The sequence below is a fragment of the Equus asinus genome, chromosome 24 (assembly GCF_041296235.1).
Source record: "Equus asinus isolate D_3611 breed Donkey chromosome 24, EquAss-T2T_v2, whole genome shotgun sequence".
NCBI lineage: Eukaryota > Metazoa > Chordata > Mammalia > Perissodactyla > Equidae > Equus > Equus asinus.
In genome coordinates, this window is record NC_091813.1 from 43,946,291 (window position 1) to 43,966,909 (window position 20,619).

A 20,619-nucleotide genomic window follows, 5' to 3' on the forward strand; every position below is an offset into this window, starting at 1 on the left:
TCGGAAGACTTCCCAGCAATCTAGTTTTCGCACCCCGCGCTCGGGTTTGGGCAGCGCCGAGCCCATCTGCCTGAGCCTGCAGTTGTGTTTTCCTTCTCTCCTTAGAAGACCAGCGGCCTGTAGAGATCTATGCATACTCTGCATGCCTAATGTAGAGGGAGAAATTGAAGACTGAGAGACCGGAATGGGGAAAGAGAGGGATTTCACCCTTTTTGCTCCGTAGGAAGACCATTTTCGTGTCTCCATCTCTGTCCTTCAATACCCCTCTCTCGCTGTCCTCCTCCCTTCTTCCTCGATCTGCCTGTCCGTCTCTCCATTCGTCTGTCCATGCGTGTGTCCATATCAAGCAACATTCCCAGCAGCTGCGGTTTTGCAAGAGCCGGGAAGAAACTTAAGGATGCTTAAATTTCCACTGTGGAACGAATTCTGAGCCCTCGGGGAGCAGCGCAGCGCGCGACTGATACCCACCTGTCCGGCCCGGGAGCCTCGCAGGCTGGAGGGCGGCTGGAGAGCGGCGGCGCCCGGCGGCGAGGCGGGCGCTGCCGGCCGGGACTCGGGCAGCGCCCACCAACCGCTCCGCCCCGGGACCGCCAGCATGAGCAAGCCCGCAGGATCAACAAGTGGGTACCTTTCCGGCCGCCGCGGGGCTCCGGCGGCGCGCAGCCTGGGGCGGGCGGGCGGGGAGGCCTGGGAGGTCCTGCCCCGAGCGCTGCGGCTCCGAGCCCGGGAGCGGTACTCCGGCGGCGTGCGCGCTTTGGCCCAGCTCCTCCCAGACCGTGAGTCGGAGCGTTTCCTGGCGAGGGAAGAGCAATTTCGTTACCTCTGGATTGCTTGGTTCCCCCCTCTCTCTGGTGCGGTGGGAAGGTTGCGACCCATGCAGCCCACCAGTCCGGCGAGTTGCCTCCACTTAGCCGCCAGGTGCGGGGAGGAGGGGGGCGACGGGGGCGGGAACTAGGCCGCAGCTCCAGGCGGCAGCACAATAACACGCTCGCTCCAAACTCCGAGCTCCAAGGCGCAAAAGCAACTCTGCGCAAAGCGGATTTGAATGGAATGCTTTGCACCCCGTTTCTAGCTGTTTCAAATAATCCTGCAAACCGGGAAGCAGAAACAATTTAAAAGTCACATTTTCCTTAATCCTAAATCCGCGTAGGTCATAACTGGGGAATTTAAAGTATGGCGAACCGCTCTAGCAAAGAGAGGACCAAATCCCTAATCCCAAGGACTTTTCGAGCGGGAGCTCGGCAGAGGCAGGAGTGTGCGGCCTGTTCCCTTCGCGCGCTCCTCTCCTTCCTCAGACTTGCTTACCGGTGGCTCTCCCTCGGAACGCCAAGCCGAGGCTGGTCTCTAACTTCCCCTAGACGCCGCCGTGCAGGGCTGAGTGTGTGCGAGGGCATCTGTGTACACCGTGCCTGTGGAACCGAGACGTGCAGGCCCGAGCTGGAGTTGGGCGGCGCGGCCGCAGTGCTCGGATCTCCCCAGGGCATTTCAGTTCCCGCCTTCCGGGGGCCCGGGGCTGCCGCTGCCGCCGTCCCCACGTCTCGAGTTCTCCCTCCGGCCTTGAGATTTTCTGCACCCGCCTGTGGCATTTTTGACGCTCTGTGCTTTCCTCAGTCCCCCTCTCCTCGCTCGCCCACATTGTCCTGAGTCTTTGAAAGTTGGGAGCGTTCGAGATACTTCTGAGGTCCACTTAAGTGGCATGCAATTCCAGCTCTACCCCCCTTCCCGAAGTGCGTGGTGTTTTCACTTTGCCCGTTTGTTTTGGTTTGGGTGCTGACGTTTTAAAAATTAGAGTAAAATGAACGCGAACAAAAAGAGAAAATGAGAGATGTCTAGATCTGGGGAAGAGAGAAGGAACTCTAGCCGCGTCCCGCCTTGGAGCCCACCCTGGAGAAGGACCAGCGTCCGCAGCGAGCCTCGGGCCTACCCCGGCCTCCCTGCGCAGTCTCTGGGAAGGGAGGCCAGCTCGCCTTTTGCGGCCCACGTTCCCGGGTGTGAGGGGCCTTCGCAGGAGGCGCCGAAGTGACCCTTTCCTGTTGCATTCCGAGCTTCCATGGCAAAAACCGAAGCCCGCAGGCCTCGCCCGGCAGCCTCCTGGCTCGCTCGCCCTGTGCCAGGCCCTGGCTTCCTTGCCTGGAAGTAAGGGGGCTCGGACTCTCGCGCCCACTTCGGGTGTGGAGCCGCCGGGCTAGGGGCGGGGGTGTGAAAAGCGAGGCCTGGAAGGCGAGGGAAGCGGCCGGCGCCAAGCAGGGTCGCGGGGGGCTGCGCCCGCCTGTTGTGCACGAGGACGCAGGGGACCCTCAGGACTTTTAGGAGGAACGGCGGAGTGACGCACTGGGCAAACTTTGGAGCTTTCCAACGTCCCGAGAGCCAGAGATTGGCCTCGGCAGCCCGGAGCCCCGGCGCGGGTCCCGACGCCGCTGCAGAGGGGTCCCCGGCCCGCGGGGACAGCAGCCCCGCCCGCGGCGCCGGCGCGTCCAGGCCTTCTCCAGACCGGCGGCGGCAGCCTGGCCCGAAAGCCGCGGCCCTCGGCCCAGGGCGGCGGGGAGGTCGGCGCTCAGCGGGCGAGGTCAGGGCCGAGCCGGGCCGCGAGGTCTGCAACCCCCGCCTGGCTCGGCTTCGCCCGGCTGGAGAGCAGAGCGCTGTCACCCGGGAGCCCCGCCTGGGTGGTAACAAGACCCCGGCCAGTCACCCCTGCAGCCCAGACTAACTTCTTTCAACAGTCTCTGATGGTAATTACAGTAATCGAAGCTGCCATATATCTTTAGGCAATTATGACACACAAAAAGCCCCAAGGGGACCCCCTGGCGAGGGAAGTTAAGAACGGTTTTCCAGCCTCGGGAAACTCCCGCTCGCCTCACGTCGGAGCTCGCTCGGCTTGCTAAATGAGAGGAGCTTTGCAACGGGGTCAACCAGCTTGTCTCGTGACCCCAAGTCACCTTAACGTGGCTGGGTGGCGGAGTCTGAGGCGCAGACCCGCTATGCCCCGGAATGTTTGCGTCCCTCCCTCCTGTGCCCCGCCCCAGGCGGGTCTGCCGTCTCTAATCTGCCCCGGGAGCCGCGGCTCCGAGGTCTGCGCCGAGCCCGAGGAGGGTCGTCCACCCCGCCCTGGACCTCCCTGCACCCCCGCGGGGTTCTCCAGAGGATGGTGTCCCTGGCCTCCTGTCTGGATGGGCAGCGGGGGAAAAGAGCCCCTACCACTGCGCCTCCCGCGCGCTCGTCTTGGCATCCTCAGAAGTGCCACTGGGAAGAGGACAGCTGGGGCGACAGAATGGTTGGACCCCAAACACGGACCCCATCTCAGCCAGAGGGGTGTGTGTTCTGCAGAGCAGTATGATTGCAAAATATGACAACCAAGTTTACTGCCTCCAGAGTGAGTGCGGTGAGGCCAAGCTGGCCTGGCGGCCAGGCTACTGGCAGGCCCGTGAGTTCCTTGGGGCGCAGGGACAGGCCCGAGGGGGCGAGGGACAAGACCCGCTGTGGCCTCGCCTGGCTCTCTCCAGCCCCTCCCTCCCTCCAGCACAACCTCTCCTCCCACCCTCCGAGAGAGGGGGCACCAAGGAGATGGTGGCCGAGCCGCGCGTCTCCCCCGCCGCCCTTTGTCGCCATCCGAATTCCCATGCTACTCTTTTTGACGGGTCACTGGTGGCTCTATAGGCAGGTGCTATGGAGGGGTTGTAATTACCCCAGCCGAGCCTGGTGGTTACCAAACCCCCCGCCCCCGCGCTTCTCCCCCGCTCCCCCCCCCCCCCACCCCTCCTCCAAGGCGGCAGCCCAGGGTGTGCTCCAGCCCCCCGGACGCCTAAGAATCCATCAGCAAGTTTCCACCTCGGCCTCCTCGAGGGCCCTCCGCACGCCGCGCCCTCGCCTCCCCTGGTCCCCTCGCCGCATCCTTGTCACCCTTGCTTCTCCTCACCCCGCCTAATCGCGTCCCCACCCGGGGCGCTCCGGGGAGCAGCTGTCGAGTTTCACCCAGGCCCGAGGACGCCGGGCCCAGACTGGAGGCCTTCGAAAGGGCAGCGACGGGAAAACTACATGTTAAGAAGTTAGTTATTATTAACTAGTATTATTAACTATCATCATCATTATTATTAAAGCGTTAATTAAGTTACCACTTTATTTAATACCCCCATTGTTTGCAGGAAGAAGGATTTCTAAGTCCCTATAAACCTCTTCAAACTGGTTGGACTCTTGAACCTTCGAGAAAAGTAGTTCCCTCCCTACTGAATTTTGGAATATTACCCCCTTCCTGACATTCCTCCAGGGCCGGCGGCCACCCCAGGCTTGACGGGATCCCTAGGAAAGTTCTCTTAAGCCAGGCGACTGTCGAGGCCAGTCGGGGTGGGGGGCAATCTAGAGAAACCAGTCGGATCCTTTACAAAACTAGCCTCCGACAGTGGTGGAAAAACAGGAAGGGAGAGACCCGCACAGGGTCCAGCGTGAGGAGGCAGGTCTCTAAGAAGGAAGAACTCGGGGAGTCGAGGGAAGGCGAGGGGCTGTAACAGGTCCCACTTGACCTGCTAGCGAATCGACTTGCATCACGTCCCTCCCGCTTGCCTAGGCCGGTGCTAGTTACTTTGGGAAGAAATTTTTTTTTCCCTAAAAGAAATAATTTCTCAAAAGCGATCCACCCAGCATTTTTTTTAAATAGGTAAAGCGAAAGTTGGGCAATTACCACTACCCTTATTATCATTAATAATCCTAGTATTAGCATTACAATAATAATCCTAATAATAACAACCGCCCGGCAGCTCAGAGAAAACTCGATTGCCTTCCAGCTGCCATCCCTGGTTCCAGCCGTGTTTGTTTTTCTTCTTTTCCCTTTTACATTTCAAGTTTGTCTCCTCGCGCGCTCACTAACAACTTTTCTCTGTTAAATGCAAGAGCCGGGGAGGGAGGCGGCCAAACTTTGCGCGGAGCAGAAAGGCAGCGGCGGGCTGCGCTGCCGCCCCGGCCTGCTGTAATCTTTTATTCCAAAATGGGCCTCGGCGATTAGAGGAGACCCAAATACATGTAGCGGTGCATGAATAATGCTCATTGTAGGAAACTGACACTTGCTCAAGGAAAAAAAGTTTGGCTATAAAATCACTTCATTATTTGCTTTTACCGCAGCTTCGGTGCTAATCCCTTCAGAGGTCAGATTGCTTAGCATCTCTCTCTCTCTCCTTTCCTCCCTCTCCTCCGCCCTCCTCTCCTTCTCGCCCCATCCCCCCTTCCCGGTCTTTCCTGCGATTTCAGGCCGCATTTTAGATATTCCCTGTAAAGTGTGTGGCGACCGCAGCTCGGGGAAACACTATGGGGTCTACGCCTGCGACGGCTGCTCGGGTTTTTTCAAACGGAGCATCCGAAGGAATAGGACGTATGTCTGCAAATCTGGAAACCAGGTACCTTAGCCAGGGCTGCACTGCCTGGCTCCCCTCCGCTGCCTCCCCCTCCTTTGTTTGTGCCAAGGCCGCCTCTGAGTTTCCAAGCTACAGAGGAGAGACCAGGCCCTGACCTCGCCCTTCCTCTGCCCTCCTTACTGCCTTCACTCTCAGAGGCCCTTTCGCTTGGGAGAGGCGGGAAGAGGTAAGAGAAGACAAGAGTTTGCAAGGGGAAGTTTGAATGCCCCCAGCCTCCCTACACCCTGCGCCCCCCCTCCCCTGCCCTTTTAATCTTCTGATAGATTTTTACACTGGGTAAGGCCTACACCCAGTGGCTATAAGGCCAGCCCAAAGGACCTAAAGAAGTTTAGAATATAAACCACAAGTGCAAGCAGGAGAAAAGGCTATATTGTGTTGCCTGCCCACCCCACCCCAAGCACCCAAGCTCAGTGCACTGACCACTCGCCTGATTGGCAGGAGTAAAAGGCACAGGGCATCACAGTCAAAGTTGAGGCCCAAAGTGAGAGTTGGCCGCTTGGGACAGAGACGATGTGCTCTGTGAGGGACTGTGCCCTTTCAGCTTTGAGAAGGGCAGAGGAGCTTCAGCACCCATGTGACTTTAACTGGGCCTGGTCAGAAAAGGGCCGAGTGAGCGAGAAGGCTCCCAAGGAAGGGCTAACTGGGACCCTCTCCAAGCTTCCCATGTCTCCTCTTTCTCTGCTTAGAAGACGTGCCTGGTTGGTTGTGTTTTGGTCTTGAGCAGGCAGAAGGGGTCTCAAAGAGAATGGGGAGTCAGGGCATGGGCTGAATGTGAGTCAAAGCTTCCAGAAAGAGAGAGTAGAACCCCCGACTCAGTTTCTAGCTCAGTAGTAGATTTATTTCAACCTAGGAGATCAGTCTTTTGGTCCCATATTTTGCCTTCTTCTTAGCCAGGCACACAGACCCTCAGCTCAGAGCTACCACCTTGACTCCCGAGAAGATCCTGGAGAGTGTATTAGTCAGAGGTCATCCTTTGGTAACCAAAATGGTGAAAACATTCTCACTAATTAATACATATGATACATGTATATACCTACATATATATTGTTTGGTGCTAGTGAATTAGTCCATCTTTTTCTGAAGCCATGTCTGCTCATATAAATTTCTGATAGATTTGAGTTATCCACAAAAAGAAGAAGACATTTGCATTTGGATAAGTTATTTTGAACTCTCTAGCTCTGTTACCTGTTTAATTTGGTACACAGCTCTGTATCAATTTTTAGCTCTGCCATAGGGACCCATCACATTATACACACACAGGACTGTATCCTAATAGCTCCACAGAAATATAGGGATTACTGTGGGTCATCAAATTTGAGCAGACTTCTACTTAAATTATCTTTCGCTTTTATGCAATGCACAGAATTAGGGAATCAAAATCTCAGATGTTATGCTTGATATTTTCAAAGGGGTTGGCTATCAATTCAAACATATTGATGTCAGTCCAAGTACTTGTAAAGGAGTGATAATAGACTCATCAGGCTTGGTGGTCTCTCCTTGCAGACAGAATAAATGGACTGAGCTGAGGCGCTCTTCTTTCTCTCAAGCTCCTGATATTTACATACACATCATTTGATTTGAAGACACTCTTAAGAACTAATGAAGGCTTCTATTTTGCATTAGCATGTTTATCAGAATACTAGGAGGATAACATCTGAGGATAGACATATGATTGCATTCAATAAGTTCTTTAAACCTCTTTACGTTGAACTGTTACACTGGCCAGCAAAGATGCCCTGAAGAATTCACTTAGGAACCCAAAATTATTTCCTTTCTCTCTTTTATTTTAAAATTAGGTAAATAATACTCCAAATTATTATTAACAGTAATGAGGACATTTAGAAATTGTTACAAAACCTCTGCCCTACCTTTATTTTAAATAAGTCAACATATTTTAAATTGGAGAGGTGTGATCTCATAAAATTGTGTATTCAAGTGTGTAATTTTTCCCTAAGGGATATTTGAGCAAATGTGCTTACTCCAAATTCAGAGTATATGAATTTTTGAGATCATGAAGCAAAATAAACATGCATTTATTTTATTCTCTTCCTTCCCACTGCAAATGTAACAGTAGCAAGTCATATAAACATAGGAGAGCACCAAACCTCTTATGTATTTTCTGTGTATAAAATACGTATGTAGATTTGACTCTTTACGTATCTATGCATATGTTCCCTCAGTAATGACACCTAACGCTGAATAAATTCCATAAGAAATTTTCTCTGTCAATTTCCTTTTAGTGGCCAATATTTTTCCAGAAAATTGCATTAGATAAAACATTTATTTTCTCACGCATCTTAGATAAATATTTCTAAGGCAGCAATTACCTCTTTTTTTCAGTTATCGGGCTGTCGTTCTCAGTCCATATTATCGTTTTGTCGGATAGTCCATCACATTAGCTTCCTTGTCATATTTACATAGGAGGCATTTCTAGATTTTGCCCAGGCTTTGGGCTCTTCCTTTCCCACCCACACCTCTGTAGACCAAGCCCTCCTAACCTCACTGGCTTCTGCCTCACCTTCTAGGAATGGCTGTGTTTCCATGAATCTGGGCTGAGGCTAGTCTTTAAGAGAACTCTTGACAGGCTGGTTATAAGGATTATTTCAAGTACCAAGGCAAAAGTGAGGAAACAAGAAAGTGAAGGATAAATAGCAGATATTTATCTGATAGATAAATGGGCTCACCCAGAAAATGACCGAAAGAGGTAAACCGGACCTGAAGCAGAAGGAAAGCATAGCTGGCGAGAGGGGCGGCGGCGGGGATGCCGGCAGGCCGGCGCACTCCCGACTGCTCTGAGGCCTCCTCCTCCGGCACCAGGTCGCTGTCTTCGGTCCTGAAAAGTTTCGCCCCTGCTCCACCACCTCCGCGCCTGGCCGAAGTTCCCCTCGTCAGCTTCTCTTCCCAGCGCTGCAGAGTCTGGCCGGCCGGGCGCTGTGCCCCTTCACCTGCTTGGAGAAGGACTTTTCCTCCTTGTCCGCTTTCATAGGATCAGGGCTTGGTCCTCTTGAAGCAGCCCCGGGAATCCTAGCTCTTTCTCTACCTGTCCCTGCTGGTGCCCAAGGCCCTGGAGTTTCGCGGACCCAGGCTTGGCGCTCCGGGGTCGGTGGCGGGGTCAGTTCTCACCTCCACGACATTTTCGTTTACCCGGTGCCGGCCTCGCATCCCCAGCCTGAAGGCCCTGGGGGCCGCTTGACCGCCTGCGCTCTGTTCCAGGGAGGCTGCCCGGTGGACAAGACGCACAGAAACCAGTGCAGGGCGTGTCGGCTCAAGAAGTGTTTGGAAGTCAACATGAACAAAGATGGTAATCAATACATCTTTTTATTGGTCTAATGTTGATTGAGTAGTAAGTAAATTATATGTACAGAAAATACATGGCCCCCCTATGCATGCAAATCATCTCCCTAACACTTCTTTCCAGATGCTGAGAATTGGCCTCGGGCTTTCAGGTGTATCCTTCCTCATTGAACTCCCTAGGCAAGGCCCACGCCCACCTAGCAAATTTGAGCCCCCACAAAGGCGTCGTTGCCAGGGACCCCACTCTGCTACGGATATTTCCTGCCTCGCTTCCTAATTCCTCTTCTCGCCTCTCCTTGCAGCCCTTTTTGTGGCCACCCTTAAGCCTGTTAGCCTCCCGCAGTATCTCGCAGTCCGGTAGTCTGCCAGGAAGGAAATCACGGGGACTAGGAGACGGTGTGCAGGAGGAGGGAGGGCAGAGACAGGAACACTGGGAATTTCGAGCCCTTGTTTGCAAATTCATCAAGATTCCAAAATCAGGAAGGCCATTATAGAGAGCTGGGTTTTTTCAAGGCCTTCTCTCGGTTCTTCAGGAAAGGGCTGGACAGGCAGGGTGACACCTTGGGTGCCTCGGACACCCAGCTCCCAGAAGGCTCTTAAACGTGAAGAAAGAACTAGGACGTCAGGATGCTGGCTGCACACAGAGCGCCGTCCCAGTGCGCGCCGCGCGGTGGCCCGGCGAGGGCGCCCAGGCCGGGGCGGGGCGGGGGTAGGGGTCAGGAGGGAAGAATGGGGCCTCAGGACAGGGTGCGGAGGGGGCTTTGCCGTGGCGGCGGGCCGGGTGACAGCTCCAGGAGGCACCGTGCCCGCTGGGGAGTTCTCCTTCCTCCGCAGCGCAGGAAGCAGGAGGGAGCGTCCAACCTGTTGAACTTGTGTATTGACAAGTAGTCAAGCTCGGCGAGCGGAAGATTGCCCTGAATTAATTTGTTTGTTTAAACTGTTGGTGGTAATTGTCACATCTCCCCTGCCTTCCTCCAGCACTCTCCGAGACAGGCTCTCCCTCGTCCCATCTCCCAGAGTCTTCCGGGCTCGGGTCCTTTTCTCCTGGGGCCCTCCGAGGCCAAACGACATTTCCTCGGGGGCGGGGGGGTGGAGGTGGGGGGAGTCGCCCCTGGGCGGAGCGGGAAATTCCGTGCACAGATGTGGTGCCTGGCTGTGCGCAATGCTCCCTCTCCCCTTGGTTGCGGACGAGGATACCTAGCTGCTCCGTCCCAAGGCTCTCGGTTTCCTTGCGACCTCCCTTGGGTGGGGAGGAGCCCTCAATGGATAGAGAAGTCATCTAGTCTTGCTTGAGGCTCGGCCGGTGTCGTGACCTCTCCTTGGCCTCAGCTTCCTAATGCATTCGATGTAAGACTTAGACGGTCTCAGGGCACCCTCCGCCCTCACGTCCCCTCTCCCTCGCTCTCTTCGCCTCTGGGGTGACTTTGCCTGTCCAGATGTGGCGTTTGGCCCGGGAGCGCGGGCAGCGGCCAAGTGTCGCCGAGTCTCTGATCCCAGGCACGCGTCTGTCTGTCTCTGCAGCCGTGCAGCACGAGCGGGGGCCTCGGACGTCCACCATCCGCAAGCAAGTGGCCCTCTACTTCCGTGGGCACAAGGAGGAGAACGGGGCGGCCGCGCACTTCCCCTCCGCCGCGCTGCCAGCGCCCGCCTTCTTCACCGCTGTCACGCAGCTGGAGCCACACGGCCTGGAGCTGGCCGCCGTGTCCGCCACCCCCGAGCGGCAGACCCTGGTGAGCCTGGCTCAGCCCACGCCCAAGGTCAGTGGCTTTGCTGGGCCCAAGGAGATCGCGCCAAGCGCAGGGCGGAGAGGGGCGCACCCACTCATTCTGAGGTGGGGTGGGGTTGAGCAAAAAATGGAGAGCCCTCGCGGGGTGCTCGGCCGGCCTCTGCAGGGCACTCTAGACCTCCCGCTCTTCCCTGTGGAGCCAGAGGTGCTCAAACTTTAGCGTGAGGTAAAGTCACTCTGAGCTGGCTACAAATGTGGACTCCAGGCCCATCCGCCCCAGAGTCCCTTTCTGCAAGTTTGAGGTGGGGCTCAGGAACCCGCTCCTTTAGAAAACCCAGATGTGAACCTGCCTGAACTGAGCGGGCAGCCTAGGAGTTCCCTGAGGCTAGAAGAGCAGACGTCTGTTTTTAGAAGAAAGGAGTTGCCTGCAGCTGACAGAAGAGCCCGAGTTGCAAACCTCAGGGATGTGTGTTCTTGGGCAAAGCTATGGCTCCCTAATGCAGGAGACAAATGTGGAATTCACCCGCCAAGACAGTTTGAGGAACCTGGCGTCCTTTCCCACACTCCCCACTCTCTCTTCTGACATAGGTGGATTTACACCAAGACTGAGCCTCTACTAGAAGGGCCACAGCCAGAACGACCTCAAAAGGCTGCCACCTAGGGATTACCCTCCAGGCTTCCAGCTGGTACCTACCCAAAGCCCCCACTCCAAGTGGAGCAGGGCTCGGGACCTCCCCCAGAGGAGGGCCAGCTGCAGCCCCACGCTGCAGGAAGCCAAACACCTGGGCACATGCACACGCACAATATTTAATATTGCTTTCTTACCCTTGATGTGTATAATAAGCTTGGGAAAGTAGTGTTATGAATATGTTGTCAGTTATGAATGGGAATGCTCTGTGAATGATTAAGATGTCTAATTGAAATATTTCCATAATATACTAATCCTTTCTAAAAATACTCATATGCATATTTGTGTTTGGGATGCCTATTAATTTATACTTTTTTCACATCTATTTTTATTTACACAAATGCAAGCAGCTCTTGTCTAAATTGGGAGACAGGCCTGGCGCTTGGCTCAGCCCAAGGAAAATTTGCTGCACGAGATAGAAAAGCCAGATGCCCCCTCTGGAAGGAACAGGCCTCTAAAGAGTGGAAATGGGCGTCTCCAACAATTGTTATTTCCCAAGTTCTGTGGATGTAGATGTTTGGTTTTTATCCCCCTATGGCAACAGCCCATTTAAGTAGAACATCCAAATTCCTATCTCCTTCCCTGTTCTAATCATAAAGTTAAAAAGTTGGCTCTTCTGGCAAAGCTGTGGTGTCCTCACTCTCTGGTGTCTCTCTTCCCCACCCAGTACCCCCACGAAGTGAATGGGACTCCAATGTATCTCTATGAAGTGGCCACCGAGTCAGTGTGCGAGTCAGCTGCCAGGCTTCTGTTTATGAGCATCAAGTGGGCTAAGAGTGTGCCAGCTTTCTCCACACTCTCTTTGCAAGACCAGGTATGGCCAGGAGGGCCCTGAGGTCTTGGGGAGGGTGGTTGGGAAAGAAGCAACAGTCATCATTATGAAGCCGGAGGTTACCCAGATAAATCGCCAAGGACAGGCATCCATTCTTAACAGAACCGAGGAACCTATTTTTACTAGCTTCTTTCTATGGGTTCGAAATATCTAGTTATGGAATCCTTAGCAAGAAATGTAATTATGTTATTTCAGTAAAGATGGATCTGGTCTATGCAAAACAAACCTACAAGAACATTATCTCTTTTTTTAAGTTTAATTGAAGTATTAAATTTAATCACAAATTTTTAAATATCTTAATGACCTCTAAAATTATTAATAAAACAATGTTTTCTTAAGCACACTGGTACTGAGAGAAATAGAAGGAGATGAAAGTATTCTCCTGTAAGGTTTTTGGAACTAGTCTCATCATTTTATATTCACAGCATTATATTTTCCACTGTGATGCTCAGTTTTGGCCACTGATTTATCAGCATGCAGGGGTGAAGGGTACATTGCACACCTCCTGCAGGGAGGGTCTCCCTTGATTCTTTAAGTGTTTTCAGAGATTTTGTAAACAAATAGGCATTGTGCATAATTCTGTGGTTGTAAATGACATTCAGAGGGAGAAAAAGTATGTGCTGCTAAAAATTGCATGGTACCAAAACACAGAAATGTTATCGTTAGGAATATCAGAAATAGCCTCTACCAGAATTTTTCTAACCTTAAGGGAAAGAAAGAAAATGAAGCGTTCACAACCATTGGCTGTCACTAGTGCATTCACGAAAATCAATGACAAATTTCCCAAAAGGCTAATAAGTGGTTCTAAAGGTAAAGGGTTTATTTCCTTAATTCATTTTATACCTAATTAAAGCATAATAGTGCCCTTTAATATGAAGTACATCTCCTACAGAGAGACTTGGCAATGTGCTCAAAACATTGAATATTCCAGCCTGGGATGTTGTTTTTTTCATGGTTTGGACGCTCAGACATGGCCAGAATTAGACATTATTTACCTTCCATTTTTAAAGTATTATTTTCTGTACTTAATGCAATAAACTAAAAATAAAGCATTTTGAAAATTAAACCTTTTGGTCTAATTGTGATTTTGGTTACAGGCTGTCACATTTCAGTTTTTAGCTCCCAAAAGGAAATCCTTTCACATAAATCATCCAGAACTGGCTGGTTTCTGAGAGATTTTTCAAAAACAGATTTTTCAAGATGGCTGGGTTCTATCTTCAACCAGGTTTACTCATTCACTCTAACCATTTGCTCTGTGTCTGTGGTGTATGAGTAAATTGGCTATTTTTTCTCAAAACAAGTATTTGTAGACTCTTTAATCCAAACAAAATTTACTTACTGTCTGCCACTTAGCCCTTCGGTGCAAACCCTTCAACAACAAGCAAACTGTGGTGAAGTAGAATCCAGTATATTAATCTGGAATAGGAGCCGGAGTTTCATTTTAAATATTCAGTAGCACATTTTATTAGAATGAAAATGACAAGCACCTTGATGCTGTCCACTTATGAGCCTCGGAAAAATCAGGCAGTGAGATGAGGTAAACTCAGCAAAACCCGATTAACATAATTACACCCTGATTTCCCTGCATGCCTCTTGGGAATTAGTGATCCCTCTTTCTCTCTCTGTCTGTCTGTCTGTCTGTCTGTCTGTCTGTCTCTCTCTCTCTCTCTTGGCTCAGCCCTCTCAACCCTCCAGGAAGACGGGGGCCCAAATCTGCCCACTTAGTCTAGAATCCTCAACTCGGATAAAATCAGCATTTTATATGAGGGAAATTCACCTGCTGAGCTGCTGGTGACATTTCGTAGATCCTGGATCTCAGAAGCTTCTAGGTGGTTAAGAAGGAATGGATGCAAGGACAAGAAGGATAAACCCTTTACCAGGGGAAGCAAAGTTGGGGGAATTGGGATGGCTGACTTTCAATTGCATGTGCTTATCCATAGGCACCTTTTCAAAAAGGAAAATCCAGGAAAATAAGGGAAAGCTAAAATATTCAGAGGAAAAATGACCAACACAGGCATTTAAAACACTTTTTAAAATAATGGAAATTTACATATTGCAATTGTTTATAAATTTATAAATTACACACTATATTATATTATACGTCTATTGTATGACAGCTGATGCTTTTGGAAGATGCTTGGAGAGAACTGTTTGTTCTAGGAATAGCACAATGGGCCATTCCGGTTGATGCTAACACTCTACTGGCTGTATCTGGTAAGAATTGCACAATTTAATGACTTTGTTGTAGAAATTACCATAAAAATACATTACTGAAAAAAGAACAACATGTAAAGAATAACAAATTCCTGCTGAACAATAGCGTATACCTGTCATTTATAAATCTATATTTAAATGCAAATAATGTTGTTTTGTTGTATTCATGACTGCTTGCATTGTTATTTAAATGCAAATTACTGTGTTTGTTATCATCCAAGAGAAGATTTTATATTAACTTTCATACAATATAGCCGGTTTACATGGAATCAGATATCTTAGAGTGACAATTGAATAGATATTAATATGCAGGATTTTGTCAAAAATCAATATTAAATCATGAAAATGCCTTCATATTAGAGCATTTATTCCATATTTTTATTCTAGGCATGAATGGTGACAACACAGATTCCCAGAAGCTGAACAAGATTATATCTGAAATACAGGCTTTACAAGAGGTGGTGGCTCGGTTTAGACAACTCCGGTTAGATGCTACTGAATTTGCCTGTCTAAAATGCATTGTCACTTTCAAAGCTGGTAAGCAGACACAAATCCATGTCTCTTCTCTTTCCCCAGTTTGCCCCCTCAATAATTCAGCCACCTCAAAGACAGACCCTTGTAAAAATAGGTGATTGTTTTTCAAGGGAGCCGATACTCTCAGTTTGATGAGGGGAGGACCCCGCTTTCGATAGCCGTAGGGGTCTGCATGTTCTGCTGGCCATCCACTTCCAGAGAGGATCTTTCCCCATCTGCGTTTCCTGTGCTGCCTGTCACAGTTTCCTGGTCTTCATTTCTAGTTCCAACACACAGTGGTTCTGAACTGAGAAGTTTCCGGAATGCTGCCGCCATTGCAGCTCTTCAAGATGAAGCTCAGCTAACTCTCAACAGCTACATCCACACCAGGTGACTTTTGTTTCCCTTGAATGTGTACTTAAGAAAATTGCTTCCATTGTGAATGTGTAAGCAGACGGTAATAAGCCAGTTCAAACATTGTGACTAATTATCCTGTTGCCAGCAAGTTAATTTAGTTACAGTATATGTCCTCACCTATCTGGCAGGGTGGGTGAGAGGAGTAAACCAAAGTAGATTATTGGAGGGAAACACAACAGACGCCTTACAGCCGTCCTGGCGGAACAAGTTGCTCTGTCAAAACAGTTGAACACATTTTGATGAATGGACCCAGATATGGGAAAAGCCAAAAATGAAGGCTAAAGTGTTATGGTTGATATAGTAGAGAGCGGGCCCATCATCCTTTAAAAAAGTCAAGTGCCTTTCTTTGGATGCCCATCCCAAAGAGAAGGACCAGAGAACTTTCTAAAGAGGCCATCTTTCCCCCATCATGACTGCTGTTTGACTTTGCTGATTAGTATCTGTTGAGTGGCTGAGTCATAGCCCCCACCGGGTTTCTTCTGGCCAAGCAGTGCCTACTGGCAGAGGCTGTTCTTGGCTATTTGTAGAAACTCTCACCTGCTGGGGATCCAGCGATGCTCTTCCTGGCCCACCACCGATGGGGAGGTCTACCCGGAGGTATAGAGTTTCTGACTCCATTTTCACATGAAAAAAAGCAAGGCTTTTCAAGAGTGGTGAGCAGCTTCCTAAGTTAGGACTGTGGTAGAGGTGAGGTTAGAATCGAGTTGCTGTTCTTTTTATTCTCTAGATTGATATTGAGGGAAACCCATGGAAGCCTGTCTCTATCATCTCAACATGGAAGTAACTAAATCAAACGGGTAGAGGCAGTTAATGCCCCCCTCACCTAAGGGGTCAGAGAAACCCCAAGTCAGCTGTATTCATTGGGGGTGATAACACTTCTGCTAGGATCTCCCTATTCTGTTGTAAATCCTCTTTTGAATACTAATGAATAAAACTGTCCCCTGTCCATGGAACATCACTGGAACTGTGTTGTGACAGTGCATGTGTATATGTTTTTCCAAATTAAAGTGAGATGGGTTTTAAATTTAAATCCATGTTAAATTTCAGAATGTATGTAGTAAGCACTTAATATTTGTTCAAAATCATGAAATGGAGCAGTGCATAATTTGGGCACTTTTTCCCTACTAAAAACTAACTTGGATATCATAAGTGACCTTTGACACTTAGAGTCTTTAAGGCATAAAGAACATTACGCCAAGGAGAATGTGATATCTGGAAAGTGATTCAGTCAGGCTTTACTGAATACTCACTCTGTGCAGGGCTCCTGGTGAGCATTGTGGGACCCCAGAAAGAACCAGACACTGCCCCTTATCTTTGCATGAGGCAGGAAAAAGTGTTACTCCAATTCAGACCAGAGGAGAGGGGAAAGAAAAATGGAGAGTGGGAGAGACACGTTCTGTTTGGACGGGGTGAAGGAAAGTCTGGAAAGACTGATGGATGGAGGAGAGCACATGTGAGCTGGTCCTTGACTGGGAGGATCTCAGCAGGGGAGAGGGGCGCAACGAGAGCCAGTAGAGGGGCTGGTAGAGGTGCTGTGGGAGGTGCTGGAGAGGTGAGCAAGGAGAATCTAAGTGAGCTGGCCTGCCAGGAGCAGCTTATGGGGAGAGTAGAGGGGGTGAAACCACAAACTGACAAAACTCTGTCTTAGAGAAAAGCAAATAGACCATTTCTCCCCCACCCTCAAAACAGGGAAGTTATTCACGGAAGGAACACATTTGCTTTGACGTGCAATTTTGATTTCATGATATCAGCTACAGCTATAATTTAATATTAATATCTAGAGTCTACATGTGACAAAACTGATGATGCCTTATTCCTTAGCTTCTTCAAATCAGTGAACATTCTCCTCTAGCACTTTCCTGTCTAGAAAAACAAAATCTGAAATTGAAAAGTTAATGTTGCCAATTGAGCTAATTGTACGTTAATTGTTAAAATTGAGAACTGAGCCAGTTGTTACAGCTCTGTAAGCTATTTCTGTAATTCTTTAGGACATAAGGAGAAGGAATTGGCATGTCACACAAACTATATGTTATAACTAAAGGTCAAATATTCAGATCTGTGACAGACCCAGAACACTTACACCTGGAGAGAAAACTTCCAGTTATTTATGCTGCTGATGGATGAAGTCAGGGGCGTAGATATTCTAAAAAATAATTTTGAGCAGTCAGAGACACTCTCTCTCTGTCTCTCTCTCTCTCACACACACACACAGACACACACACACACACACACACACACACACACATTGTTATTGTCCCTGGGTAGCACAGTACTTCACATATAATAGACAATTAGTTCTTGTTGACTGACTAACCAGCCCCTTCCAAACTAGAGAATAAAAGAAGTGGGTGAGTGGGTTAGTGGATAGTCTACTCATAGAAAATCAAGAGTTAATAGTCTATGGATTGTCCCAAATCCATCCTTTCTGAAAGCAATTATTTCCCACAGTGGTTTCTCACCTTGGGAAACTTCCAGCACGTTGGGTGGATGCTGCACACATGATGGGGGCTTGTCTAGACAGCCACTACCTCCCACCCACTGCAGGCTTCTCTCTCCTCTGCCTGATCCTGGGAAGGGAAACAGAGCTGTTGAAGGGAGCGAGTGACCAAGGTGAAAGGGAGGGGTGGGTCTTGGGATTACTTTCCAGGAAACATGGGAGATACTTTCATCAAGGAGAGCAAGTGGTGGGATTTGGGTGTTTTTTAAAATGTAGAAAGGCTATGCTATTTCCATACCACATCATTGAAGGTGGTCTAGTGGTCCCTGTCCATGGGTGGTCGTGAAGCGAAAGAGCCAAATGAGGTCCTCAGAGGCCAAGGATGTATTATCAGACCATTATCAGGTTGAAGAGAGGGACTGTCATGTGCTACAGCGAAGAGACAGTCACGAAAACTGCTCCCCTGGCCTCTATTTGCAGGGGAGAGTTATCAGGCAGTTCAACTCAGTGTTCAGCTATCCAACTCCTGTGAAGGAATTTTGATATCTGTCAGTTTTTCTGGCACCTTATGGCCACGGGTTGAACCTGGCTTGGTTGCAGGTAGGTGTCCTGGAGCTCAGTCTTTTAGGCGGTCAGTTTCAGTGGAGGGAGCCCTCCTTGTGGGGGGGATGGATACCTGATTCCAGGCTACTGACTGAAGAATCATCGGGGCTGCCATGAGGAGATGGTTTATAGGCATCTGAAGGCAGCAGAAAACGGAACTTGCATATCTGAGCCCAGATGTATGTTGGACATCAAGAGAGGAAATTGTTAAGCAATTTCTCACATCTTTAATTATATGCCAATTTCATTGACATGAAAGTTGGGTGGCAGTGCCACCCAACAGAACTTAGTCTTTAATTTGCAGTGTAATAAGGATGGAATTATTCCTGAGAGTGACTAAGTATAATGCCTGAATAATGATTTGGAGAATTGCTTAGAAAAGGACTCATTTTATTTTAGAGAAATAGCCTGGTGGAGAAGCCTTGAGAATTGGAAAACGTGGGTGCTATGGCTAGCCTTGTCGTCCATACCAGCGGTGTTTTCTACCCTGGAAACCTTAAGTTTATTATTTGACCTACACTTAGTACCATGTTTGTTAAAATTATTTTTTTTCTCCAAACAAAATGCATCCCCTTTGCTAATGTAGAGACAGTTGCCGTGTGATGTTGGCAGCATCATTTATGCTTACCATGCCTTGCTTGGTCTACCTGATAAACTGGGACGGTAGTGCCTGTCTAGGACTCTGTTGCAAGGATAGTATGTTATTAAAGAGGCCCAATCAGGAGATCATGCTGAAGATGGTGTGTGTTCCAGTATAAGATATTAATTGCCATCAGTAATGGATCTTATTGCTTTCATGGCTTCTCCTATTCCAGATATCCCACTCAGCCGTGTCGCTTTGGAAAACTCCTGTTGCTTTTGCCAGCTTTACGTTCTATTAGTCCATCAACCATAGAAGAAGTGTTTTTCAAAAAGACCATTGGCAACGTGCCAATTACAAGACTACTTTCAGATATGTACAAATCCAGCGACATCTAAGCTCTCGAGGTCCCCACTTTTCAGGATGGGACAGTCTCTGATGAACTTCTACCCACGGAGAACAAGCCTCAACTAACAAACGCTTCAGGGGGCATAAACCTGGGGATGTGCAGCCTGCAGGAAAAAATGTCAATTGGCACAGAACAGTTCCAGTAGCTTTGACCTGCTGCCTCACCCAGGGTAGGGCAGCCTGGAAGGAAAGGGGGAGTCACAGGACCCCTGAGCAGAGCGCTCACTGCTGCCATGCCCTGGGAGGGGGGCGGAATCGGGGGCTGTCACAGGCCTGCCGTTCTGCCTCTTCCTGGAAGATCCGGCTGAACTATCAAAAGCCGAAACACAAGTAGAACTTTCTTTTCCTTTTTAGCTTACAAAGTTGGGTAACCAAATATAGTTCTCTGTGTATAACATCAGACAGCAGCCTTCAGAACTATCTTATGTTGGAGAATTTATTTTACAAATAATGGTTAGGTCTTCAATCAAAAGTTTTATCAAAAGTTCCCCTTCTATTGTAATACATCATGAAGTGGCCTTCAGAACTGAGCTAATAAGTGAAAGGTAGCTGATGCCATGAGATTTGCTTTTCCTCTCTCTTTTTTCTTTCCCTTCTCTTTCGTTCTTCTTTTTCTTTCTAATACCATAGGCCAGGCAACCTTGTCAAAGGAATTGGTGGACGAAAATGAGATTCTCACCAGGACTTTAGGTTGGATAACATCTCAAAAATAGAAGAGCTTTACTAAAGGAACACAAGTCAAGGGAGGGTGAATAAAGACAGCAAAACCAAATAAAGTGGAGATGAGTGATGGAGGGAGGCAGATTGCTGTCCCATTAACATAGTGCTGAAACCAAAGGCAATGGGGGTCGACACTCGTGTTTCAGCGAGTCACACCAGACAGTAAATGAATAGAGATATGATGCCAGAAGGAACTTCAAGGAGATGGATGCGAAAGGTTTCGTGACTGATCCATTGCTAACAGCCTGAGACTCTTCAATGCCTTTCAGAAAACCGGTTTCCAGTAAAGCCTTGAATGCGTACACACGCATGTGCACACACACACACACACATCGTCCTATACTATACGCTGCTCCTTTGGTATGAATCTATACTTACGGAAATGTAGAAACAAACATTTTAAAATAGCTGCTGTACTTTTCACGTTTTGATTTATTAGGTACTAGCACTGAGGAAAAATATCCAGCACTTGGCCTATCATAGGGTGAGTCAAACTTTTCTTGTACAAAGTGAATTAACTGATTTGTGAAGTTACAGGTTGTACTCATTGTATTTACAAAGAATAAAAATATATTGAATTTAAATGAACTCTGCCTGATTTCTTAGCCTCCCCCCTGGGCTGGTTCACACCCACCAGATCCAAGGTGGTGGCAGCAGCTGGTGTAAAAACTGAAGCTCTCCCGAGTGCTCCAGTCTGAAGAACTGAACCACAAAGGCAATTTCCTTTTTACAGTGAGTCCCATTTGTAAAATGATGAATAAAGAAATAAAACGCAAGATTCCATTCTT

General features: G+C 49.1%; 2 protein-coding genes across 2 annotated transcripts; one reads left to right on the plus strand and one right to left on the minus strand.

Moving 5' to 3' along the window:
- Window positions 1-342: 342 nt before the first annotated feature.
- On the minus strand, window positions 343-2,112 carry LOC139041828 (uncharacterized). The gene is made up of 2 exons (XM_070496565.1): window positions 1,306-2,112; window positions 343-793 (listed from the first exon to the last, which is right to left on the minus strand). The coding sequence occupies exons 1-2, from the start codon at window positions 1,584-1,586 to the stop codon at window positions 343-345; spliced, it is 732 nt and encodes a 243-aa protein (XP_070352666.1). The 5' UTR covers window positions 1,587-2,112.
- NR2E1 (nuclear receptor subfamily 2 group E member 1) lies at window positions 487-20,415 on the plus strand. Its single transcript, XM_014839043.3, has 9 exons — window positions 487-620; window positions 5,236-5,381; window positions 8,613-8,700; window positions 10,215-10,450; window positions 11,775-11,921; window positions 14,057-14,153; window positions 14,541-14,690; window positions 14,951-15,056; window positions 18,939-20,415. The coding sequence occupies exons 1-9, from the start codon at window positions 596-598 to the stop codon at window positions 19,099-19,101; spliced, it is 1,158 nt and encodes a 385-aa protein (XP_014694529.1). The 5' UTR covers window positions 487-595; the 3' UTR covers window positions 19,102-20,415.
- Window positions 20,416-20,619: the final 204 nt, after the last annotated feature.

Bases quoted from the DNA above. Each gene is read 5' to 3' on its own strand.
- LOC139041828 (XM_070496565.1), bottom strand. From the start codon at position 1,586: ATGCCACAGGCGGGTGCAGAAAATCTCAAGGCCGGAGGGAGAACTCGA. The intron at 794-1,305 runs GTAAGCAAGTCT...TTCCCTCGCCAG, and splicing joins GTTCCGAGGGAGAGCCACCG to GAAACGCTCCGACTCACGGT.
- NR2E1 (XM_014839043.3), top strand. From the start codon at position 596: ATGAGCAAGCCCGCAGGATCAACAA. The intron at 10,451-11,774 runs GTCAGTGGCTTT...TTCCCCACCCAG, and splicing joins TGGCTCAGCCCACGCCCAAG to TACCCCCACGAAGTGAATGG. The intron at 14,154-14,540 runs GTAAGAATTGCA...TTTTTATTCTAG, and splicing joins CACTCTACTGGCTGTATCTG to GCATGAATGGTGACAACACA.